Raw genomic sequence first — 27584 nt, 5'->3', positions numbered from 1 at the left:
CGTGTTGAGCAATTCGGCGGTACGTCCACCCGGCCTCCCGCATGCCCACTATACGCCCTCGCTCAAAGTCCGTCAACTGCACATACGTTTCACGTCCACGCTGTCGCGGCATGCTACCAGTGTTAAAGACTGCGATGGAGCTCCGTATGCCACGGCAAACTGGCTGACACTGACGGCGGCGGTGCACAAATGCTGCGCAGCTAGCGCCATTCGACGGCCAACACCGCGGTTCCTGGTGTGTCCGCTGTGCCGTGCGTGTGATCATTGCTTGTACAGCCCTCTCGCAGTGTCTGGAGCAAGTATGGTGGGTCTGACACACCGGTATCAATGTGTTCTTTTTTTCCATTTCCAGGAGTGTATAATCAGGTGAGAGGTACAAGAAGTAACTAGTTATGCTGATACAGGTGATATTTGGTAATACTCACTCAATTCCTAGGTCGTAGAATGGAAAGTCCAGAATTGCGGCTGGAATAGCTGGAAAATGAAAAAAAAAATTGTGTGTTAAGACGGCTCCGACTAGTGGAGGCGTCACCTACTGACCTGGACAAGGAACAGTTTTAAGACAGTCGTCGACAGCAAGAAAAGCAATACGTCAGCTGTAATTATTTTGAGCGGGAAAATGCAGTAGTTAAAGCAGATTGACATTCAGAAAAGCATCTGCAAATATTTATATTTATTCCCGTAAGGACGTCTGTCAGTACAGCAAGAATTTAGGCTATACACCCGGACTAAACTATAGAAATAAGCAGCAATATGACTTTACCTTGCACCCACACAAATGAATGCACTTTCACCTACTCTAGGCTTTAAATTTTATGTCTGGGATACATATTTTCAGACTTTAATTAACAATATACTAGTCGGTCAAAAGTATCCGGATTCCTATGAGTGCACATTAATAAGTGATGTGTCCAGCTTTGCCTTTTTGATAGCTTTAGCTGTCCTGAGGAAACTTTTGATGGGGAATGTCCGTTGAGGAATGGTACAGACATTCTTCCTCAAGAGCCGAAAACAGAGAAGGTTACGATTCCTTGATGGTAACTTTTTGTCATAAACGTCGATATTCAGGAGGGAATATAAGGAAGGATGCCTTCATAGAATGATCTTAAGTAATAAATGCATACTTATAACTTCCAAAAGGAAGCATCCTCTTTCGCCGTATCAAGTGAAATTTTAATTCGTATATATCAATAAGACACGAAGGATTGTTTACTAGAAGGAACTATATTGAATTGTATATTGAATTGTATATGAACTTAGGCTTCGGCGGTCGGTGTCAAAGTGATTAAAATTCTTCTGGGTATTATGCCGCGTCATTGCTAAAAAGATAACAACAATAATAAACTAAAACCGACGTTTCGGGCGCATTGCAACGGCCTTCCTCAGGGCACGACTTTTTTTGCATGGGGATAAGTGCTTCTATTTATTACAGACTATCGATGTCCGATGTCACTGTTGTAAAACTTTTAACTGGCGCTCTAATATGATTGGCTAGTTATGACGTAAGCGAAGATGGAAGGGAAGTGGCTATTCGTGGATGTCCATGTCGTCAACGATTGATGGCTGTCCGCCAAAAAACCTTCGGCTTCTGGTCGGCAAGTTTTCCTCCTGGTGTGCGCGGAAGTGCATTAGTCTTTGATGAATGCAGCGATCTGAATGGGTCTTGATATATAACGCCCTGACCTCTAGGTTAAATTTAACAAAACAGCAGCATAACGACAACGCGAAATCCGTGACGACGTACGAAAGCCAAATGCTATTTTTACTAAGTTATTTGTTCTCCTTACGCAGATCATGACAGGTTCTTTACAATTTCATGCATTTCATCTACTGTTGTTTGCGGGTTGTATACTGATCAGCCAGAACATTGTGACCACCTACTTAATAGAAAATATTTCCACTTTTGGCAAAGGTGACAGCGGCGATGCGTCGTGGCAAGCAGTGAGGCCTTGGTAGGTTGCTGGAGGGAGTTGGCGCCACATCTGGACTCACAAGTCGCCTAATTCCCGTAAAAATCCGGTGAGGGGGCTGGGCTCTGAGCACTGAGCACTATGGGACTTAACATCAAAGGTCATAAGTCCCCTAGAACGTAGAACTACTGTAAACCTAATTAACCTAAGGACATCACACACATCTATGCCCGAGGCAGGATTCGAACCTGCGACCGTAGCAGTCACGCGGATCCAGACTGAAGCGCCTAGAACCGCTCGGCCACTCCGGTCGGCGCGGTGACGGGGGCGATGAAATCTGACGCCACTTTCTGTCACACCCCAGTCACACACAGGTTCAAATGTTCAAATGGCTCTGAGGACTATGGGACTTAACATCTGAGGTCATCAGTCCGCTAGAACATAGAGCTACTTAGACCTAACTAACCTAAGGATATCACACACATCCATGCCCGAGGCAGGATTCGAACCTGCGACCGTAGCGGTAGCGCGGTTCCAGACTGAGGCGCCTAGAGCCGCTCGGCCACAAGGGCCGGCTCGATTAGGTTCAGATCTGGCGAGTTGGAGAGCCAGCACATCAACTGCAACTCGCCACTGCGTTCCTCGAACCACTCCATCACACTCTTGGCCTTGTGGCATGGTGCATTATTTGGACGACTTCCACTGGACCCAGGGATTCCCAAGTGAATATTCCCTAGAACATAATGGAGCAGCCGCCAGCTTTTCTCTGTCCAGAATTACAGGTGTGAAAGAGCTGTTGCCCTGGAAGACGACGGATTTGCGTCCTCCCATCGGCGTGACGAAGAAGGTATCAGGATTCGTCAGGCCATGGAACGCTCAGCCACTGCGTCAGCGTCCAGTGCAGATGGTCACCTGCTCGTTTCGGTCGTAGTTGGCGACTTTTTGGTGTCAACATTGGCACGTGCATGGGTCGACGGCTGCACGGGCCCATCGGTAGGAGTGTTTGGTGCACTGTGTGTTCGGACACACGTGTACTCTGTCCAGCTTTAAAGACTGATGTCAGTTCCGCCACAGTTCGCGGTCTGTCCTGTTTTACCACTCTGCCCAGCCTACGACGGCCGACATCTGTTTTTTTTGTGGGTGGGGGAGGGGGCGGCCATCTTCAAGACAACTTTACGTGATTTCACCAGATGTTGAAGTCGCCATCACAACTCAGATTATTCGCGCGCCTTCCCCGTTCCACACACGGACAGCACTCTCACTGAGAATACACGCATCGTGCGTGAGTCTGACTAGCAATCATTTCTTGCCAGGTAACGCCGCTATCGCCTGGATATCGATAGTAGGTAGGTGGTTACAATGTTCTGGCTGATCAGTGTATATCATTAAAACAGGGAATATCCAACATTAATTACAATAATTCTCAGTGTTGGCTACAAACTGATTTTGATTAGCCTACGACAATTTAACATTATATCTGAATGAACGTTTGTTTAAGCAGTCAAGTCTCTCGATAAGGAATTGAGTGAGAAAAGGGGAGAATGACGGTGCCTGACCACTACTACGAGAAATTCACGTTAGTGGTTACGAAGAAATAGTGAGGATTAATATGCAGATGCCACTGAAGATACCTAAACCGGGAAATAAAACCGCTACAGGTAACTAAGAACAGCAAAGTAAGATCCCTTCTTCATGCTAGGTAACTCACTGGAGCAGCCATCACACGATCTGTAACTTAATACAGTGTCACGTATAATATTAGTCTTTTACGCAATACTAAAATCAGCCGTTCGCCAAATAGTTTTACAATCAGTAACAAAGCAACAAGAACTTGTCTTGCCAAAAATTAACGTTTACAAAAATACTCACTGCTGTCTGCACATGCACGAGGTCTAACTAAAGGAAAAAGCTCGGATGCTGAGTCCAGTACAACCCTACATTCAATGAATTACACATGCTAAAGAAAAAAAAGAATTGAGGTGATAATATACAGGGTGTAAATTTTAAGTTGACAAACCAGAATATCTCGAAAAATAAGCTTCACACGAAAAAATGTGTAGAACCCAAAGCTGATTATTTTCGAGGGGGACATCTGCTGGTGCTAAAATTAGCCCCCTGAGGTGGGGCGGAAGGCAACTTAAAAATTTCAAAAATGAACCCCCATTTTTTATTGCAGAATCAGATTCTACATACAAAACTACGTAAATTTTGTTATAAACATTTCTTTTGATTCTTCGTAGTTGGCGCTGTAATTCAAGAAAATCCATGTTCTCATTTTTGCGTGGAAAATGGTTATGGATAAATAAAAAATACTTAAGTAGGATATTTGGATAGTTAGTTAGCTAGTGAGATGATTTGTTTGATAATTAAAACTTTTGTGGCCTCATGGCCACGAAACAAACAAGACTTATCCAAATCTGCGGAAAAAATTAATATTTGGTTCAACATTTCTAAAACTCTAATTCCTCTCTCTCAAACCCCACCCTATAGGGAGAGAGGGAGAGTTTTAGCGAATCACAATGTACGTAGTAAATAAGTATTTTTTATTTATCCGTAATCAGTTTCCACGCAAAAATGAGAACATGGGTTTTCTTGAATTACAGCGCCATATACCAAGCATTAAAACTAATGTTTAACACAAAATGTACGTAACTTTTTATGTAGAATCTGATTCTGCAATACAAAATGGGGGTTCCCATTTGAAATTTTAAAGTTGCCTCCAGCCCCACCCCAGGGGGCTGGGGTGGCGGGCTAATTTTAGCACCAACATACATCCCCCTCGAAAATAATCAACTTTGGATTCTACACACTTTTTCGTTTGAAGCTTATTTTTAAAGTTATTCTGGTTTGTGAACTTAAAATTTACACCCTGTATATTAGAACAAACAAGCGCTCGTGCTTTCAAGTTTCGGGGTTTCTAACTTAACGGACGTTAGTCTAAATCTTTGTCCTCTAGGAATACACGCTTCCCCGTCAACGGCAGGAACACAATCTCTCTCTCGAATTCAGCCTCTCTACCTTGCTAAAAGCAGAGTCACAACTTCGTGGGGACTGAACGTGGCGCTCGCCTTTCTAGCCAGCGAGGCCGCGCAAAATTGCTGCGTCAGCTATTATAGTAAGCAGGGGAACCTCTTTGCGTCACCATACATGCAGGAGAGGCAAGGTTTCAAAGGTTGGTACTGCTGCTTGTGAGACTAAGTAATGGGGATTCCTTGGTCCAGACAAGGAATTCAAACGAAGAAGCCATGCTCTCAAGCTAAACTACACTACTGGCCATTAAAATTGCTACACCAACAAAAAATGCAGATCATAAACGGGTATTCACTGGACAATTATATTATACTAGAGCTGACATGTGATTATATTTTCACACAATTTGGGTGCAAGTATCCTGAGAAATCAGTACCCAGAACAACCACCTCTGGCCGTAATAACGGCCTTCATACGGCTGGGCATTGAGTCAGAGCTTGGATGCAGCTTCAAGACGATATCACAGTTCATCAAGAGTAGTGACTGGCGTATTGTGACGAGCCATTTGGTCAGCTACCATTGACCATACGCTTTCAGTTGGTGATGGATCTGGAGAATGTGCTCGCCACGGCAGCAGTCGAACATTTTTTGTATCCAGAAAGGCCCGTACAGGACCTGGAACATGCGGACCTGCATTATCCTGCTGAAATGTAGGTTTTCGCAGGGATCGAAGGAAGGGTAGAGTCACGGGTCGTAACACATCTGAAATGTAACGTCCACTGTTCAAAGTGCCGTCAATGCGCACAAGACGTGATCCAGACTTGTAACCAATGGCACCCCATACCATTACGCTGGGAGATAAGCCAGTATGGAGACGACGAACACACGCTTCCAATGTGCGTTCACCACAATGTCGCCAAACACGGATGCGACCATCACGATGCTGTAAAAAGAACCTGGATTCATCTGAAAAAGTGACGTTTTGCCAATCGTGCACCCAGGTTCGTCGTTGAGTAAACCATCGCAGGCGCTCTTGTCCGTGATGCATCGTCAAGGGTAACCGCAGCCACGGTCTCCGAGATGAAAGTCCATGCTGGTGCAAACGTCGTCGAACTGTTCGTGCAGATGGTTGTTGTCTTGCAAACGTCCCCATCTGTTGACTCAGGGAACGAGACTAGCTGCACGATCCGTTACAGCCATGCGGATAAAATGCCTGTCATCTCGACTGCTAGTGATACGAGGCCGTTGGATCCAGCACGGCGTTCCGTACTACCCTCCTGAACCCACCGATTCCATATTCTGCTAACAGTCATCGGATCACGACCAACGCGAGCAGCAATGTCGCGATACGATAAACCGCAATCGCGATAGGCTACAATCCGACCTTTATCAAAGTCGGAAACGTGATGGTATGCATTTCTCTTCCTTATACGAAGCATCACAGCAGCGTTTCACCACGCAACGCTGGTGAACTGATGTTTGTGTATGAGAAATGAGTTGGAAGCTTTCCTCTTGTGTCGCCACCGGCGCCAACCTTGTGTGAATGCTCTGAGGAGGTAATCATTTGCATATCACAGCATCTTCTTCCTGTCTGTTAACTTTCGCGTCTGTAGCACGTCATCTTCGTGGTGTACAACGCGCAGGAGAGCCAAGGTTTCATAGGTTGGTGGTGCCACTTGTGGGAATAAGTAAAGGGGCTTCTTTGGCCCCGACAAGGCTATTCATATAAACGATTCATGCTTTAAAGGTAAACGAGCTGTCTTTTTGTCACCAAACACACAGGAGATGCAAGGTTTTAAGGGCTAGTACGTCTGCTTGTGAGACTAAGTGAAGGGGCTTCTTTCATCCAGATAAGATATTCAAACGAAAGAGTCATGCTTTCACGCTAGACAGTCTAGGCAGGAAAAAGGACTCTATTAAGGCTTGATGAGAGGAGAGGCTGCAGTTTTTAAGAAAATAAATCAGAGGTACCTTGCTCTTATCCTCAGTATGAGCGTGTTTTTAGGTGTAGAAAATTAAGAACCAACTGGGAATGACATTGCCCGATCAAAAATGGTAAATATGCTATTGCAGGATTAAATATTATAAAAAATATCAAAGGAGAGCAAAAAACGAACGTCTTTCAACATTTCAGACCAGCAGTTTCGACTTCTAATTCATCATCAGCGGCCTCAAAATACTTTGTACCCGTAGGCCTACTTGAATCCGCAAAATGTCTACTTTTTGAACCGCTAAAATGGAACCGCCGTTTTCAATTTTGTAATTCTGACATCCGCTTCTTAGTCAGCGACCCAAAGAATCTATGAAGAACACTGTTGCAGGGTTTCATATTCATTTGTGTGTAATGTCCAGGTTTTACTTAATTGGCATGATAAAGATTTGTTGTGTTTGTTACTTACTGATAGCGTTGGACTGGAATGTGTGGTACGCGTTGACAGTTGTAGGATCGCTGGCCCAGTCCGCACTGAAAAACGTAATTACCATTCATTAGGCAGCGAAGTGCTACGACTTCGTTTTTGCTTCTGCACCCGTCATACGATATTGCCTGAGATTATAACTGCAAAAGCAAAGACAAAGTTGGTGAAGGCATTCTGGGAGTGTTTTGAGTGGTAATCACAAAACTGGGTTAAAGAGGTGAAGAAAATTACTTTAACTGCCAATTTAATCTCTCTTTATATTCGTAAATTACATTAACTCTGAATTCACAACTGATAATAACTTGTATTCGTTCAAAACCAGGACTAAGTTTGATACCTAGTGGGAATTCATACCAGTTGTATCAAAAAGTTAAATACATTTAGAAACTGAAGATGTTGGAAAATAACCCAAAATATTAAATTTTAAGAGAATTAAAATTGTTTAGCTGTAAACGAAACTCAGTTAATTTCTAAGTATCATATGTTCCATGGAAAAAGATCTACACTCATGGTCATAAATTAAGGATCCATGGAAAAAGATCTACACTCATGGTCATAAATTAAGGATAATGCTGATACATGGTGAAAAAACGCTGTGGTGGGCGGTTTGCGGGTTTAAAGCACCTCGGGGTATGACCATGCGGTGCATTTGACCTGCGATCGTCGCACGGTGGCGCTGGCAGCAGTCCACATACGCACAGGTGTGTAGGTGGATGTCAGAGTACGGTGCAGCGAGTAAGGGTGCTGACGTTTCCAGACGTGCTAATGGTGACTGTGTGTTGAAAATGGCTCAGAGAACACGTATTGATGACGTTATCAGTGGTAGACTTCTAGGCTGGTCAAACACAGCAGGTCGTAGCACGGGCCCTCCTTGTTCCACAAATGTAATATCAAGATTGTGCCAACGATTCCAGCAGACAGGAAACGTGTCCAGGCGCTGCAGTACGGGACGTCCACAGTGTACAACACCACAAGAGGACTGATATCTCAGCATCAGTCTACAGACGACTGAACAGACATGTTTTATTCGCCCGGAGACCTGCAAGGTGCATTCCACTGACCCCTGGTCACAGGAGAGCCCATAAAGCCTGGTGTCAAGAACATAGCAGATGGTCAATGGAACGGTGGTCCCAGGTTATGTTCACGGACGACTCCAGGTGTAGTCTGAACAGTGATTCTCGCCGGGGTTTCATCTGGCGTGAACCAGGAATCAGATACCAACCCCTTAACGTCCTTGAAAGGGACCTGTATAGAGGTCGTGGTTTGATGGTGTGGGGCGGGTTTATGATTGGTGCAAGTACACCCCTGCGTGTCTTTGACAGAGGAACTGTAACAGGTCAGGTGTATCGGGACGTCATTTTGCGCCATAGGTCCGCCTTTTCAGGGGTGCAGTGGGTCCCACCTTCCTCCTGATGGATGGTAACGCACGGCCCCACCGAGCTGCCATCGTGGAGGAGTACCTTGAAACAGAAGATATCAGGCGAATGGAGTGGCCTACCTTTCCTCCAGATCTAAGCCCCATAGAGCACGTATGGGATGCTCTCGGTCGACGTATCGCTGCACGTCTTCAAACCCCTAGGACACTTCAGGAGCTCCGACAGACACTGGTGCAAGAATGGGAGGCTATACCCCAGCAGCAGCTCCACCACCTGATTCATAGTATGCGAACCCGTCGTTCGGCCTATGTACATGTGCATGGTGATCATATTCCATATTGGTGTCGGGGTACATGCGTCGGAAACACTGGCGTTTTGTAGCACATGTGTTTCGGGAGCCTTTCTCAACTTATCACAAATACCGTGGACTTACAGACCTGTGTCGTGTGTGTTCCCTATGTGACTATGCTATTAGCGCCAGTTTTGTGCAGTGCCACGTTATGTGGCACACATTCTGCAATTATCCTTAATTTATGAGCATGAGTGTATTATGTTTCAAGGTTCCACATGGTGCAGGACCGACGAAGTATACGTTAAATAATTAGCCTTAAAAATATACAGATTTTATCAACCACAGCAATGAGCGACTGAAGAACTAACGATGTATGCCAAACAGCATAAATATTTTATACAGCACTTACAAAAAATATTTTATGGTTAGAGGACAAATGTAAGGATGTAGGAGCTTATCTCACTAGGGGTAAGATAGATACTGCCAACAGGAAAATTAAAGAGACCTTTGGAGAGAAGAGAACCACGTGTATGAATATCAAGAGCACAGATGGCAACCCAGTTCTAAGCAAAGAAGGGAAGGCAAAAAAGTGGAAGGAGTATATAGAACGTTTATACAAGGGCGATGTACTTGAGGACAATATTGTGGAAATGGAAGAGGATGTAGATGAAGACGAAATGGGAGATACGATACTGCGTGAAGAGTTTGACAGAGCACTGAAAGACCTGAGTCGAAACAAGGCCCCCGGAGTAGACAACATTCCATTAGAACTACTGACGGCCTTGGGAGAGCCAGTCATGACAAAACTCTACCAGCTGGTGAGCAAGATATATGAGACAGGCGAAATACCCTCAGACTTCAAAAAGAATATGATAATTCCAATCACAAAGAAAGCAGGTGCTGACAGATGTGAAACTTACCGAACTATCAGGTTAATAAGTCACAGCTGCAAAATACTAACGCGAATTCTTTACAGACGAATGGAAAAACTGGTAGATGCGGACCTCGGGGAGGATCAGTTTGGATTCCGTCGAAATGTTGGAACACGTGAGGCAATACTGACCTTACGACTTATCTTAGAAGAAAGATTAAGGAAAGGCAAACCTACGTTTCTAGCATTTGTAGACTTAGAGAAAGCTTTTGACAATGTTGACTGGAATACTCTCTTTCCAATTCTGAAGGTGGCAGGGGTAAAATACAGGGAGCGAAAGGCTAGTTACAATTAGTACAGAAACCAGATGGCAGTCATAAGAGTCGAGGGGCATGAAAGGGAAGCAGTGGTTGGGAAAGGAGTGAGACAGGGTTGTAGCCTCTCCCCGATATTATTCAATCTGTATACTGAGCAAGCAGTAAAGGAAACAAAAGAAAAATTTGGAGTAGGTATTAAAATTCATGGAGGAGAAATAAAAACTTTGAGGTTCGCCGATGACATTGTAATTCTGTCAGAGACAGCAAAGGACTTGGAAGAGCAGTTGAACGGAATGGACAGTGTCTCGAAAGGAGGATATAAGATGAACATCAATAAAAGCAAAACGAGGATAATGGAATGTAATCAAATTAAATCGGGTGATGCTGAGGGAATTAGATTAGGAAATGAGACAAAGTAGTAAAGGAGTTTTGCTATTTAGGAAGTAAAATAACTGATGATGGTCAAAGTAGAGAGGATATGAAATGTAGACTGGCAATAGCAAGGAAAGCGTTTCTGAAGAAGAGAAATTTGTTAACATCGAATATAGATTTATGTATCAGGAAGTCGTTTCTGAAAGTATTTGTAAGGAGTGTAGCCATGTATGGAAGTGAAACATGGACAGTAACTAGTTTGGACAAGAAGAGAATAGAAGCTTTCGAAATGTGGTGCTACAGAAGAATACTGAAGATAAGGTGGATAGATTACGTAACTAACGAAGAGGTATTGAATAGGATTGGGGAGAAGAGAAGTTTGCGGCACAACTTGACTAGAAGAAGGGATCGGTTGGTAGGACATGTTTTGAGGCATCAAGGGATCACAAATTTAGCATTGGAGGGCAGCGTGGAGGGTAAAAATCGTAGAGGGAGACCGAGAGATGAGTACACTAAGCAGATTCAGAAGGATGTAGGTTGCAGTAGGTACTGGGAGATGAAGAAGCTTGCACAGGATAGAGTAGCATGGAGAGCTGCATCAAACCAGTCTCAGGACTGAAGACAACAACAACAGCACTTACATGCACTGATGAACCAAAACATGATGATCACCTGTTTAATAGCTAGTTTGTGCGTCTTTGGAACGAAATACATCACTGATTCTGCGTATCAGGTATACGCAAATTTTTGGTAGGTTTGTGGAGGTATGTGGCATGAGATGTCTACGCAAAGGTCACGTAATTCGCGTAACAAAAGACCGCTGACTTGCGTACTCGCTGATGGTATCCGATAGCGACCCGGATGGGTTTCCTAGGATTTACATCAGGCGGATTTGGTCGCCGAGACATCAACGTCAGTTCACTAAAATGCGCCTTAAACCACTATATCACAGTTCTGGCACCGACTGCTGAAAGATGACATCACCATCGGGGAAGACACCAAGCATGGTGGGATTCAGGTTGCCCGGAGCTGTCAGCGTGTCTTCGATTAGTAACACAGGTCCCACACAAGAGCAGAAGAATGTCTCCCATAGCATAATACTACCCCCAGTAGCCTACGTCCGTTTCGAGCCACCATTCACCTCGATGACAGTACTTGTGGAGACGACCTGCGACCTTGTGTAGTAAAAGTGTGGCGTGCCGACAGGTGTCCACTATAGACAGTCGAATGCCAAAGGTCCCGCCGCCACTGCAATCCTAACTGACGATATCGTTGGGCCAACATACACTCCTGGAAATAGAAAAAAGAACACATTGATACCGGTGTGTCAGACCCACCATACTTGCTCCGGACACTGCGAGAGGGCTGTACAAGCAATGATCACACGCACGGCACAGCGGACACACCAGGAACCGCGGTGTTGGCCGTCGAATGGCGCTAGCTGCGCAGCATTTGTGCACCGCCGCCGTCAGTGTCAGCCAGTTTGCCGTGGCATACGGAGCTCCATCGCAGTCTTTAACACTGGTAGTATGCCGCGACAGCGTGGACGTGAACCGTATGTGCAGTTGAGCGAGGGCGTATAGTGGGCATGCGGGAGGCCGGGTGGACGTACCGCCGAATTGCTCAACACGTGGGGCGTGAGGTCTCCACAGTACATCGATGTTGTCGCCAGTGGTCGGCGGAAGGTGCATGTGCCCGTCGACCTGGGACCGGACCGCAGCGACGCACGGATGCACGCCACGACCGTAGGATCCTACGGAGTGCCGTAGGGGACCGCACCGCCACTTCCCAGCAAATTAGGGACACTGTTGCTCCTGGGGTATCAGCGAGGACCATTCGAAAACGTCTCCATTGGCTACGGTCCCGCACACCGTTAGGCCGTCTTCCGCTCACGCCCCAACATCGTGCAGCCCGCCTCCAGTGGTGTCGCGACAGGCGTGAATGGAGGGACGAATGGAGACGTGTCGTCTTCAGGGATGAGAGTCGCTTCGGCCTTGGTGCCGATGATGGTCGTATGCGTGTTTGGCGCCGTGCAGGTGAGCGCCACAATCAGGACTGCATACGACCGAGGCACATGGGGCCAACACCCAGCATCATGGTGTGGGGAGCGATCTCCCATACTGGCCGTACACCTCTGGTGATCGTCGAGGGGACACTGAATAGTGCACGGTACATCCAAACCGTCATCGAATCCATCGTTCTACCATTCCTAGACCGGCAAGGGAACTTGCTGTTCCAACAGGACAATGCACGTCCGCATGTATCCCGTGCCACCCAACGTGCTCTGGAAGGTGTAAGTCAACTACCCTGGCCAGCAATGTCTCCGGATCTGTCCCCCATTGAGCATGTTTGGGACTGGATGAAGCGGCGTCTCACGCGGTCTGCACGTCCAGCACGAACGCTGGTCCAACTGAGGCGCCAGGTGGAAATGGCATGGCAAGCCGTTCCACAGGACTACATCCAGCATCTCTACGATCGTCTCCATGGGAGAATAGCAGCCTGCATTGCTGCGAAAGGTGGATATACACTGTACTAGTGCCGACATTGTGCATGCTCTGTTGCCTGTGTCTATGTGCCTGTGGTTCTGTCAGTGTGATCATGTGGTGTATCAGACCCCAGGAATGTGTCAATAAAGTTTCCCCTTCATGGGACAATGAATTCACGGTGTTCTTATTTCAATTTCCAGGAGTGTATGAACACGTAGGGATGGTGTGCTGCGGATATCCATGTTCAACAACGTGTGATGAACGGTGTGCTACGAAACACTTGTGCGTGTTCCAGTATTGTGCTCTTTCGGCCGAGATGCTAAGATCATCATCTGTGCTACTTAACAGAGCAGTGAAGCCTGCGAACTCCACTTTCTGTGAAGAGGCGTGGACTGTCCACCATTTAGCGCATAGTGGTAGTTTCGCTGTCCTTCTACCTCTTTCCGTAGATGCTCAGGACAGCAGCAAGTCACAGGAGGGCATTACAGGCGCCAGTTGCTGAAGACTTTGCAGCGCACTCTCCCCGTACAAGTGGTTTCCTAGGGATGATACGGCGGCTGGTGGATCCCGAATGGCCCATTAACGTCATAACGCGCTCTTTGCTTGCTTACCTAGATACCGTTCACCTTGTAAATCGAAATCTCATTTTTTTGTTACCTCCAGTAGGTATGTTCATCGAAGGTATGTGTTACTGTTCTAAACAATATTTTGATCCCATCGCATGAAAAATTATCTTACCTGATGTTATTGTTTGTGGTTCGTAAAGTCGACAGCATGGAATAGACTTGCAACCGCAGGATTCCCAGCATATTCTCCAGATGTTCCCCCACCTGGATCTCCAGCTGTGGGACGCAAAGATTACGAAAGTATCCATTATAAAGACAACTATTGAAAGTCATACATTAAAAATCTTATCACATCGCACTTAATTAACAAACTGAATTAATATAATTCAGGAATGAGGATATAGTGAAACTTCCTGGCAGATTAAAACTGTGTGCGGGACCGAAACTTGAAATCGAGTCCCGAGTTCGAGTCTGGGTCCGGCACACAGTTTTAATCTGCCAGGAAGTTTCATATCAGCGCACACTCCGCTGCAGAGTGAAAATCTCATTCAGGATATAGTGGATTATCCAAGAGCGTTTCAGTCAACAGAAACTCAAAGAAATTTGCTTACATCACTTGCGCGATTGGAAAACACATCAATCTATTCATGAGTATTGACCTGGCTCAATAGACAACAAACTGTAAAAATTTGGAGTATATGTTTAAATAATGTGTTCCATAAGATCGCTAGGTGTGTTTAGAGCACACAGTCAAAAATCAGCACATAACTTGCTGAAGTGTTGTCAGGATGTTTGGGACGAACTAACTTCGCCTGCTTTCCCAGGACGAATAAGCAGTAGCTACGCCAAGAAAGTGGGGCTCTTCCTGAAGACCCAACGTTAGGAGATGTTCTGTGCTGATGAAACAACGACATAGTAGTGGTCGAACAGGGAAGACCGGTAGGGAGCAGCCCAATATGAAACAATGAAAGGTGACAAATCTCCGTAAACGTCCCCAAATACACAAAAAATGTGACATTTATGTAGGAAAGTTATACAAACAGGGAAATTGTTCGAAGAAAACAGTTTGTTGGCCGCCTTGTAACATGAGATAATCTCGAAACAGGAATCGTGTCTCTTGCGTTCCAAATCGTTAGTGAAACTAACAAGTATACCTGCCACACACGGCTGTATGCTCCGCTTACAGATATTCACAGATTTTAGACTGAAAATAATGTTAGTGTCTCGATCTTTGTTAGAAACTGAACGACCCGTAATGAACAGAGGCATACTCTCCTCCGTAGCAGAGATCTCATGCTTTTGAGGTGGCGCTCAAATGGGAGGTACTTGGTTCGAATCCTGATGAGAAATTATCGTCGCCAGTATTAGTCTGGCAAGATCGAGGAGATATGGTGATGTGAAGTTTGCGCCAACGATCTGTCTAAATTCTAGACCTCGCCACAACGTCCCGTGCAGTGAGTGTTAGTGGTGCGCGGTTTGTCGAATTGGGTCTACAGTTATCAGTTCTATACCGAAGCGATTGTGTGTGTACTGTTAGAGAGAGAGAGAGAGAGAGAGAGAGAGAGAGAGAGAGAGGATGAGAAAGAGAGAGAGAGAGTGAAAGAGTAAGAGAAAGAGAGAGAAAGAGATAGGCAACGTTTACAGCAACATGGACGCTCTGCAAATCACATTTAAGGGCCTGTCAGAGGGTTCATCTAAGCGCTTTCACAATACTTCTCTATTACTTCACTCTCCAACAGCGCGCGGAAAAAATGAACGCCTATATCTTTTCAGTACTGGTCACTATTCATTGAGGTTTGAATACTATTTCTCGAACCCCAACGTGCTATGGTACGAAAAAAAATTTGTTAAACTCAGCTTAATTAAGTGGCCCAGAGATGTGGCTGGTCTCAATGTTTGGCTACGTTTTTCGTCATAGGGTGAAAGCTCACTCGGCCGTTGTGACCGAGCAGTTCTAGGCGCTTCAGTCCGGAACCGTGAGGCTGCTACGGTTCGCAAATTCGAATCCCGCCTCGGGCATGGATGTGTGTGATAGCGTTAGGATAGTTAGGTTTAAGTAGTTCTAACTTGTAGGGAGAGATGACCTCTGATCCCATAGTGCTTAGAGCCATTTGAACCATTTGGTGCCACCTCACACCTGTCGTAAATTCAATTTTTAAGCTGAAAGAAAAATAACTAAACAATGCAGGCAGGTATTGGGGTGAAATTTAAACTATAGAGATCACTCGCGTTGACTTATAATTTGAAAAAGTAATTTATTTTTCTTCATTATATTCACCAAACACTTAAAATGCAGTATGAGGGGCTTTTAAGTGAAGGCGACGGTTAACAACTGATGCTATAACACTACACTATCAAATTCGTATGTCGCCATCACGGCGCTCGACAGTCTGTTCATAGTTCACAAAATACACTCTTGTCTGCTGTCCTAAACCAATATACTGCGGTCAACATGATCGCTTTCGAACGTGGCTACCAACCTACTATCCCCAGATGCGCGACACGTACGCTCAGAACCAACTGTCCAGCTCTTAGCCTTGCTTTAACTCAACTCCCTGTCGTCAAAGATGGCCGCCCTATCCACCCTCAAAACGACTGCCTAACTCAAAACAATGTTTGTCAAAAATTAGGAATGTTCTAAAACTAAACACAAAAACATATATGGCATATTTAAAAAGTGGAAATTTTCCAGGAAATAGCAATTTAAACTCCAATTTTTTGCATCTGACACTGTTTATTCGCATGGTGAAACGACATACTTAATTACTCATCTACCTCTGTAAACTTTAGAATGCTGCCGCTAGTTTCGTCTCTTTACATTTACTTATTACCAAAAATACAGTTTCTCTCACTTGAATCCCATATTTCGACCTCTCACTAAAAATTGTTCATATTCTTCTAAATCGGCTATGATTGCTCTACTAGCCGCATCCGTAGACACTTTGTTTATTTTAATCGACCAAAGCATTACCGAGATATTAGATTTTGAACTTTCATAAATTTACAATTTTTAAGACGGCAATAACTTTTAAAATGTTCAAATGTGTGTGAAATCTTATGGCACTTAACTGCTAAGGTCATCAGTCCCTAAGCTTACACACTACTTAACCTAAATTATCCTAAGGACAAACACACACACTCATGCCCGAGGGAGGACTCGAACCTCCGCCGGGACCAGCCGCACAGTCCATGACTGCAACACCTGAGGCCGCTCGGCTAATCCCGTGTAATAACTTTTAAACTATTATATATTTTTGTGGCACATCTAGATAATTTAGCTTTACATATTTTTCTGTCCATGAGTGTCAAGTCGCATCTCCATGTCACTCTTAGTTATGTTTTTATCAATTTTTCTCTGGAATATAAACTTCTCCAAGCGCGAAAACACGGCCATACGCGCCCCTGCCAAGCGCTCGGGTTTCCGCAAGACCGCGTAAACATTAGCCGACCGCCACGGCCCCGTATCAACCGCCAGCCACGTGCTCTGCGACGGGAAACTGCCACTCTAATCTCACCCCCCCCCCCCCCCAACTTGTATGCTCACAGTCTGATTACCCTTACTGTATTATGATGATGATTTCTCCCTATGTAGATAAGAAAATAATTAGCATTCGGAGGAGAAAGAAACGCCTGTCTCATGTCTGTGACACTTTCTCCCCTGTTCCTCGATCATAGAAAACCTGCTGCTCTTCTTGGAACTTGCTCGATGTACTCCGTTAATCTCATCTGGTAATGTTCTCACACCGCACAGGAATAATACCAAAGAGGACGGGAAAACGTAGTGTAGGTAGTCTCTTTAGTAATTCTGTTGCATCTTCTAAGCATTCTGCTAATAAACAGCAATGTTTGTTCCGTCTTCTCCACATTTTCTATGCGTTCTTTCCAATTTTTTTCTTTATAATTGTTATTTCCAGATAAGTTCGATTTACCGCCTTTATATTTTATTGATTTATGGTGTAACCGAAGTTTAACGGATTCCTTTTAGCACACATGTGGATGACCTCACACTTTTCATTATTTAGAGTCAGTTGCCAATTTTCACACCTTACAGGTATCTTTTCTAAATCGTTTTGCAATTTGTTTTTAACTTCTGGTGAGATAACTGGAAGATAAGTGACAGCGTCATCTGCTGCAATCAACCTAAGACTGCTGGTCATACTGTCTCCAAAATCTTTTATACAGGGTGTTACAAAAAGGTACGGCCAAACTTTCAAGAAACGTTCCTCACACATAAACAAAGAAAATATGTTATGTGGTCATGGTCCGGAAACGCTTACTTTCCATCTTAGAGTTCATTTTATTACTTCTCTTCAAATCACATTAATCATGGAATGGAAACACACAGCAACAGAACGTACCAGGGTGACTTCAAACACTTCGTTACAGGAAATGTTCAAAATGTCCTCCGTTAGCGAGGATATATGCATCCACCCTCCGTCGCATGGAGCAACAGAACGTACCAGCGTGACTTCAAACACTTTGTTACAGGAAATGTTCAAAATGTCCTCTGTTAGCGAGGATATATGCATCCACCCTCCCTCGCATGGAATCCCTGATGCGCAGATGCAGCCCTGGAGAATGTCGTATTATATCACAGCCGTCCACAGTACGAGCACGAAGAGTCTCTACATTTGGTAGCGGGATTGCCTAGAGAAGAGCTTTAAAATGCCCCCATAAATGAAAGTCAAGAGGGTGAGGTGAGGAGAGCGTGGAGGCCACGGAATTGGTCCGCCTCTACCAATCCATCGGCCACCGAATCTTTTGTTGAGAATCGTAGGAACACTTCGACTGAAATGTGCAGGAGCTCCATCGTGCATGAACCACATGTTGTGTCGTACTTGTAAAGGCACATGTCCTCGCAGCACAGGTAGAGTATCCCGTATGAAATCATGATAACGTGCTCCATTGAGCGTAGGTGGAAGAAACTAAAATGAGCTCTAACATGGAAATTAAGCGTTTCCGGACACATGTTCACATAACATCTTTTCTTTATTTGTGTGTGAGGAATGTTTCCTGAATGTTTGGCCGTATCTCTTTGTTACACCCCGTATAGATAAGGAACGGCACAGGGCCTCTAGCACTACCTTGGAGAACGCCAGAAATTACTTCTGTGATACTCGTTGACTTTCTGTTAATTAGTAAGAACTATGACCTCGCTGACAGGAAATCACGAATCTCGTCGCATAACTGAGACGATATACCATAAGCACGGAATATTATTAGAAGCCGCTTGTGAGGTACAGCGTCAAAAGCCTTCTGCAAATCTATAAATACGGAATCAGTGAAATCCCTTGTCAATAATGCTCAACACGTCGTGTGAGTAAAGAGCTAGTTGCGTTCCACAAGAACGATGTTCTCTAAATCCGTGTTGACTGTGTGTCACTAGACTGTTCTCTTCGAAGTAAATCATAATGCTCGAACACAATGTATGTTCCAAAATTCTGCTACTTATGGTTATTAGACATTGTGAGAGAGCAGAAAGGGGCACTCCGCAGAACTCAAGGACTTCGTCGTCAGGTGATTGGGTGTCTCTTGTGTCATACGTCTGTACGCGAGATTTCTACATTCCTAAACATCCGTAGGTCCACTATTTCCGATTTGACAGTGAAGTGGAAACGTGAAGGGACACGTGCACCACAAAAGCGTACAGGCCGACCTCGTCTGTTGACTGTAAGAAACCGCTGACAGTTGAAGAGGGTCGTAATGTGTAATAGGCAGACATCTGTCCAGACCATCACACAGGAATTCCAAACTGCCTCGCTTGCCGTAAGGAGCATAACACTGGGCGATTGAACAGTGGAAAAACGTTGTGTGGAGTCACGAATCACGGTACACAATGTGGTGATCCGATGTCAGGGTGCGGGTATGGCAAATACCCGGTGAACCTCACCTGCTAGCATGGGCAGTGCCAACAGTAAGATTTGGAGGCGGTGGTGTTATGGTGTGGTCGTGTTTTTCATGGTGGGGGCTTGCACCCCTTGTTGTTTTGCGTAGTATTTTCGCAGCACAGGCCTACATTGATGTTTTAAACACCTTCTTGCTTCCCACTGTTGAAGAGTAATTCGGGAATGGCGATTGCATCTTTCAACACTATCGAACACTTGTTCATAACGCATGACCAGTCTCGAAGTGGTTACACGAGAATAGCATCCCTGTAACGGACTGGCCTGCACAGAGTCCTGACGTGAATTCTGTAGAACACCTTTGGGATGTTTTGGAACGCTGACTTACTGCCGTGCCTCACCGACCGACATCCATATCTCTCCTGAGTGCAGCACTCCTTGAAGAATGGCCTCCTATTCCCCAAGAAACCTTCCAGCACCTGACTGAAAGTATGCCTGGAAGAGTGGAAGCTGTGAGCAAGGCTAAGTGTGGGACAACGCCAGCTATACCGATGGGGGGTGCCACGAAACTGTAAGTCATTTTCAGCCAGGTGTCCAGGTACTTTTGATCACATAGTACAGTGTGCAAGTGTTATTTTGAGATGAATAGGTTGACACTGGAGAGGAGATCATTGCGATCAGTAACAAACCAGTTAGAAGAACGATTGCCCAATGATAGGTAGGTGTTGCGCTGACTGACCTCTTGGTAGTACTCCTCAAAGGTGGTCCTGTTGGCCAGCCAGTCGGGGAAGGCGACCAGTCGGCTCATGGCGCGGACCTTTCTGATGGTCGCCGCTTTTGTGGGTTGGTCCAGCCAGTCAGAGAGCGTCACCAGCGTCTCAAACGCCTTCTGGATGTCCTCGATCATTTCCTCCACCTGTCACAGAGGTGTTCAAAATATAGCTGTCGCTCTCATCGACTTGAAAATCCAGTGAAAATCGTAACAGTACAGTTTGAATTGACAGAGAAATTGCAAACTAAAAGGAAAGTAAAACAGGTTACCAGCTATGAATGAGTATTTCGTGGGAGATGGTAAACACACAGTGGCCGCAACTGGCCTCTCCCTAGTGACAAGAAATGCACGCCAATGAAGAGGCTTTAGACCAAAAAGGAAACATCGGCCGCTTGTTATCATATTTTAAGAAGTAAAAAACACAGATAGCAGATATCGGCCCTAGCAATCGATACCGGGCAAAAAATTGGTGCTTAGTCTATACTAATAACAAAAGTGTAAACCCGCCGTGTCTCTCTGTTTGAACACGCTAATCCCCCAAACAACTAGATCAATGGTTCAAATGTCTCTGAGCACTATGCGACGTAACACCTGAAACATCTGAGGTCATCAGTCCCCTAGAACTTATAACTACTTAAACCTAACTAACCTAAGGACATCACACACATCCATGCCCGAGGCAGGATTCGAACCTGCGACCGTAGCAGTCTCACGGTAAAGTGTATGCTGCATTTTATCAAAATAGTATTCCGGAAATACTGATAGCTTCATTTAAACTTTTAGTAGTTTGCACACCTTAGTATGAGAGGCGTTCTATAATTAATGCAACACATTTTTTCCCCTGAGCAACTTAGTTTGAAAAATTGCGAAATGTGTTGTGGGGCATTGTGGAATAGTTTGCTGCCGTTATGTAGACAGGAGTGACACCACCAGCAGTCGACCAATGGTGTAAACGCCCAGAAGATGACCCCTACGTCGGGTTGAAACCGGTTGGCCGTACAATAATAATAAACGCGATTAAGAATGTTTTTGAATAATTGATTAATCATACTAATGCTCATTCATCTCCACAACCATGATGTCAAAAAATTGTGGAATATTCCCACCTCAGCCACTATAAATTCGTGAAGCTCCGATAGGTGGCGGCGCTACACAAAGCCTTCAAAATCGCATCTGTTTTGGAAATGCGTTCCAGGCAGTGAACTGTCATTCAATTTTTTTTTCTTTTTTTTTGCGGAAAACCAAGTCATCGTAGATATTCATAGGCACTTGCAGACTGTATACGAACACCCGGCAGGGAACAAAAGCACGGTGAGGCGTCTGTCATGGTGGCAACACCGTCGCTCTAATAAGTCCGATCTTCAGAGTAGCGGCCGGCCGCTTACAGCTCTGACTCCTGCAGTGTTAGAACGTGCGGACACTCTCCTTCGTGACGGTCGACGGATCGCAGTCAAACACCTCGCTGATCAACTTGACGTCTCTGTTGGTAGTGCTGACACACTAGGCCACCAGTTAGGGTATTCAAAGGTGTGTGCCCGTTAGCTTCTTCGCCGCCTAACAGAAGACCCCCAAAAGCAACGAGGGACCATTCCGCACGGAAATGCTGATCGTGACAATTCTTTGCCGAACATGGATGGATTCGTCACGTCGAACCGGAAAAAAATCGTGAATTCATAGAGTACCGCCACACCACCTCTCCTCCGAAGGAAAAGTTGAAAGGCGCAACCTCAGCCTCTAACGTCACGGCGACGGTCTCCTGAGACTCTACATCTACATCTACATCTACATCTACATCTACATGGTTACTCTGCAATTCACACTTAAGAGCCTGGCAGAGGGTTCATCGAACCATTTTCATTCTACTTTTCTACTATTCCACTCTCGAATGGCTCATTGGAAAAAAGAGCATCTAAATCTTTCCGTTCGAGCTCTGATTTCTCTTACTTTATTGTGATGAACATTTTTCCCTACGTAGGTGGCTCTCAACAAAATATTTCCGCCTTCGGAAGAGAAAGTTGGTGATCGAAACTTCGTAAATAGATCTCGCCGCAAAGAAAACCGCCTTTGTTCACGTGACTGCCACCCAAACTCGCGAATCGTATCAGTGACACTCTCACCCCTATTGCGCGACAACACGGAACGAGCTGCCCTTCTCTGCACTTTTCTATGTCCTCCGTCAATCGCACCTCGTAAGGATCCCAGACCGCGCAGCAATATTCCAGCAGACGACGGACAAGTGTAATGTAGTGGTTTTGTCGCATCTTCTGTCCTGCCAACAAAGCGCAGTCTTTGTTTCGCCTTCCCCAAAATATCATCTATGTGGTCTTTCCAATTTATGTTGCTCGTAGTTGTAATTCCTAGGTATTTAGTCGAATTGACAGCCCTTAGATTTGTGCGATTTATCGTCTACCCAAAATTTATCGGATTTCTTTTAGTACCCATGTGGATGACCTCACAGTTTTCTATGTTTAGTGCCAATTGCCACTTTTCGCACCATACAGAAATTGTCTCTAGAGCATTTTGTAATTAGAATTGATCATCTGATGATTTTAGTAGACGGTAAATTACATCGTCATCTACAGACAATCTAAGGGGGCTGCTCAGAGTATCACCTAGATCATTCATATAAATTAGGAACACTACCTTGCGGACCGTCAGATATCACTTCTGTTCAACTCGATGTTTTGTAAAGTGTCAGGCCAATCCAACACCTTCCATGAAAACCCTGTCATGATAAGCAAATCCGGCAGTATGTCACATAGCTCCGAATATCCCTGACATTAAATTAACCAAAGTAATAGATCAACGATTGAGCAAAAGGAATACAACAGACTAACACAAGAAAGCCTAAATGCATGTCATACCTTCCCACCGTGGAACAGACGCAGTTCCGAGGGAAGAAACGAGAACAGAAGCGGAGAGCAGAAAAGTGTTAAGCTAGAAGGCCCTACGATAAGGGACGGACACCCACGTTTCCAGCCAACTACCAGGACCACCCCCAGCCCATGTTAAAAGATAGAGCCCTCCAGAAGAACAGTATAGATCTTACGGTAACACTAAAAGGGTCACACCGGCTGCAAGTTTTAGCGTGAGACTTTTTCGCGTCTCTGTTACGTTGCGAACGTTAGAAACATTGCCCCACCACGAAAAGTATAACATATCTCATTGTATAGACAGAATTTTTGTAGGCGGAGCTTAAGGTTAACATTGAGACCCTGATTGGTCAGAAGAAAACACAGCCAGATAGCTTTTTTTTTTTTTAAATCAACTTCGGTAAATTGTAGTAAGGAGAAGTTAGGCGAGAGTTGCTTCCGAGACAATGAGGTGAGCGGAGCTGTGCCGCCCGCCGCCCCCCTGACGAACACCGACAAGGTAATGAACGCACGCGATGCCGCATTTTTGAGCTCATAAGGCTTCACTCAGAACTGCAGAAGTCTCATCTGTTACACCCCCTTTTTACGTAATACTAGTGTCGATCGTAAATTAAAGCTCATGGTGTTCACATTTGCCACTTGAAGTAAAAATCTGAAACGCGATGATTTCTCTGTTATATACACTCCTGGAAATTGAAATAAGAACACCGTGAATTCATTGTCCCAGGAAGGGGAAACTTTATTGAGACATTCCTGGGGTCAGATACATCACATGATCACACTGACAGAACCACAGGCACATAGACACAGGCAACAGAGCATGCACAATGTCGGCACTAGTACAGTGTATATCCACCTTTCGCAGCAATGCAGGCTGCTATTCTCCCATGGAGACGATCGTAGAGATGCTGGATGTAGTCCTGTGGAACGGCTTGCCATGCCATTTCCACCTGGCGCCTCAGTTGGACCAGCGTTCGTGCTGGACGTGGAGACCACATGAGACGACGCTTCATCCAGTCCCAAACATGCTCAATGGGGGACAGATCCGGAGACCTTGCTGACCAGGGTAGTTGACTTACACCTTCTAGAGCACTTTGGGTGGCAAGGGATACATGCGGACGTGCATTGTCCTGTTGGAACAGCAAGTTCCCTTGCCGGTCTAGGAATGGTAGAACGATGGGTTCGATGACGGTTTGGATGTACTGTGCACTATTCAGTGTCCCCTCGACGATCACCAGAGGTGTACGGCCAGTGTAGGAGATCGCTCCCCACACCATGATGCCGGGTGTTGGCCCTGTGTGCCTCGGTCGCATGCAGTCCTGATTGTGGCGCTCACATTCACGGCGCCAAACACGCATACGACCATCATTGGCACCAAGGCAGAAGCGACTCTCATCGCTGAAGACGACACGTCTCGATTCGTCCCTCCATTCACGCCTGTCGCGACACCACTGGAGGCGGGCTGCACGATGTTGGGGCGTGAGCGGAAGACGGCCTAACGGTGTGCGGGACCGTAGACCAGCTTCATGGAGACGGTTGCGAATGGTCCTCGCCGATACCCCAGGAGCAACAGTGTCCCTAATTTGCTGGGATGTTTCGGTGCGGTCCCCTACGGCACTGCGTAGGATCCTACAGTCTTGGCGTGCATCCGTGCGTCGCTGCGGTCCGGCCCCAGATCGACGGGCACGTGCACCTTCCGCCGACCACTGGCGACAACATCGATGTACTGTGGAGACCTCACGCCCCACGTGTTGAGCAATTCGGCAGTACGTCCACCCGGCCTCCCGCATGCCCACTATACGCCCTCGCTCAACGTCTGTCAACTGCACATACGGTTCACGTCCACGCTGTCGCGGCATGCTACCAGTGTTAAAGACTGCGATGGAGCTCCGTATGCCACGGAAAACTGGCTGACACTGACGGCGGCGGTGCACAAATGCTGCGCAGCTAGCGCCATTCGACGGCCAACACCGCGGTTCCTGGTGTGTCCGCTGTGCCGTGCGTGTGATCATTGCTTGCACAGCCCTCTCGCAGTGTCCGGAGCAAGTATGGTGGGTCTGACACACCGGTGTCAATGTGTTCTTTTTTCCATTTCCAGGAGTGCATTTACTGAGAAGCCACATCAGCCATTGTAATTTACGACAAGTTAGCTAAGTAATTAAAGATAATTGAGGGTCACTGTAGACCGTTTTGATAGTTTTCTCTTTTGTGAAACTTAATTTTAACCTAAATTATAGATGTGATATGGCATAGATCATACTTCGCTCCATTGTAGAACTTGGAAACCCACTCAGGGACTGTTCATTCACATTTTTGTTGAACGCCGTTGGTTTTTATCATCCTGTATTATAATATTTCCTTTTATCAATAGTGCAATTTATAAACAATGTTTTGTGAGTAGAATAAAATTTCCAATGGTAAACTTAACTGCTTTTTCGACGTTATTTTACCAGGTAACTAAAAATAGGAAAGACTTGAACCCCTTCCACTAAATTTAGTTAGTATTAAGATTCTTTTACATGGAGTGCAGTGGAGCTGACGCTGAAATCATTAAGTATTTGATTATATCATCGCTAGTCTCACTGAACTCTTCTGAACTCTACACGTCATGTGTGGTCTTGCGTCTCCTTACCAGCAACAGGTCCCAGGTTCAAACTAGTCAATTCCCTAAAAAACACGCTCAGAGCGTCGTTGGGCGAAAGTGGTAGGGAGACACGACTTAGAACAAACAAACACCACGCAGAATGTTAGAGTTTTACCGTCTGTCACTACGAACTGTGACCTCTCTGAGAGGAAATCACGAATCTAGTCACACAACTGAGACGAAACTCCATACGCACGCAATTTGATTAATAATCGCTTTTGAGAAACGGCATCAAAAGCCTTCTGGAAATTTAGGAATATGAAATCGATGTAAGTTTCCTTGTCGACAGCACTCATTACTTCATGGGAATAAAGAATTAGCTGTGTTATTGTACAAGAACGATATTTTCTGAATCCGTGTTGGTTATGTATCAATAAGCCATTTTCTTCAAGGTCATTCGTAATGTTCGAGTACAGTATATGCTACAAAAAACTACTGCAAATTGAGGTCAGTTGTATGGGACTGCAAATCTTTGGGTTACTCCTATTTCCATTCTTGAATATTTGTGTGACCTGTGCTAATTTCCAGTCTTTAGGAACAGACTTTTCGTCAAGTGAGCAGTTGTATATGGTTGCTAAGAAAGGCGCTATTGTGTCTGCATACTCTGGAAGGAACCTGATTGGTATACCATCTGGATCGGAAGACTTGCCTTTCTTAACTAATTAGTTTCGCAACACCTAAGTTTTCTTCTTTTATGTCATTCATGCTGTCAGGTTATTGTGTTTGATGTCATTCTTGGTCCAACGATCAAATCTGAAGTGTATTGCGCCACCCTCAGGACTCTGAGGAAATAACTTCAGCATCTTCGTCGCCACAAGAATGCAAACAAATGTCTCCTTCTCCATTATATCGGAAGGCCTCGCACAAGTCTGGCATTCGAGAGAAGTTCATAAAAATTCATTGGTCTGTTCTTACTTATCCTCACTACAGCATGGATCTCGCGCCTTCTGAATTCTGTCTGCCTGGGGCCAATCAAAGGTGCATTCCGCGGGAAGACGGGAAGGTTATTGATGCAACAAGACGTGGCCTCCGACATCGACAGGTAGAGCGGTCCAATTCAGGCATAGAGCCCCTCCCAGTAAGGTGACGTAAGAACGGACCATTGAAAGGAGATGATGCTAAAAGCGAAAAGACTGGGAAATAGTATGATGTATTGGAATCCTGTTTTCCGAAGAATAATGCGATTGGCATTTCAGTACGTCAGTCCTGTTGCGGTACTGCTACTAGGACTGCTGATATTTTTAAAAGTATCGAGGATCCCGTTTATCGATATATCGACAAAAAAATCTAAATATCGATATGTCGACGGAAGAATTACCGACGCACGTGCCTACAAAAATATCGGTTGCACATTGTAAACATACTTCCAGTTTTCGAACTGTATATTTAAGTGTTGATTCATTATTATATACTCTGTACAATAACAAACTAGCAGCCTGCTTCTCTCCCTTAGAGCAGGAATTGAAAGGAGAACGATGCACATTCGTTGGAAACTAAAGGTCTCATATTGGACTTGTCAGAAACAGTTCAATACAAAAGCCAGCGACTTAGCAGGTGTAGTGTCAAAATTGCACAGTGAAGCTAAACGTTGCAGTTTCTGGTGGTAGCGCCAAAGGCCGATTACGTCAGCATTGACTCTCTCACGTCTCCGCTCACCACAAAGACCAATCGTTCAAAAATGGTTCAAATGGCTCTGAGCACTATGGGACTTAACATCTGTGGTCATCAGTCCGCTAGAACTTAGAACTACTTAAACCTAACTAACCTAAGGACATCACACACATCCATGCCCGAGGCAGGATTCGAACCTGCGACCGTAGCAGTCGCGCGGTTCCGGACTGAGCGCCTAGAACCGCTAGACCACCGCGGCCGGCG

General features: G+C 45.3%; 1 protein-coding gene across 1 annotated transcript in view; it reads right to left on the bottom strand.

The window, feature by feature from the left end:
- Positions 1–27584, bottom strand: part of LOC126291441 (endothelin-converting enzyme homolog) — a 278593-nt gene that overhangs the window by 74432 nt on the left and 176577 nt on the right. The window contains exons 13-16 of the mRNA XM_049984955.1: positions 20160–20336; positions 13750–13853; positions 7280–7344; positions 426–474 (exon numbers count right to left, since the gene is read on the bottom strand). Coding sequence (XP_049840912.1) covers positions 426–474; positions 7280–7344; positions 13750–13853; positions 20160–20336 — 395 coding nt within the window. The remainder of the gene's footprint in view (positions 1–425; positions 475–7279; positions 7345–13749; positions 13854–20159; positions 20337–27584) is intronic.

Source organism: Schistocerca gregaria, chromosome 9 (assembly GCF_023897955.1).
Source record: "Schistocerca gregaria isolate iqSchGreg1 chromosome 9, iqSchGreg1.2, whole genome shotgun sequence".
NCBI lineage: Eukaryota > Metazoa > Arthropoda > Insecta > Orthoptera > Acrididae > Schistocerca > Schistocerca gregaria.
The sequence above is the reverse complement of the archived record's forward strand: the minus strand, read 5'-3'. Positions and strand labels throughout refer to the sequence as shown.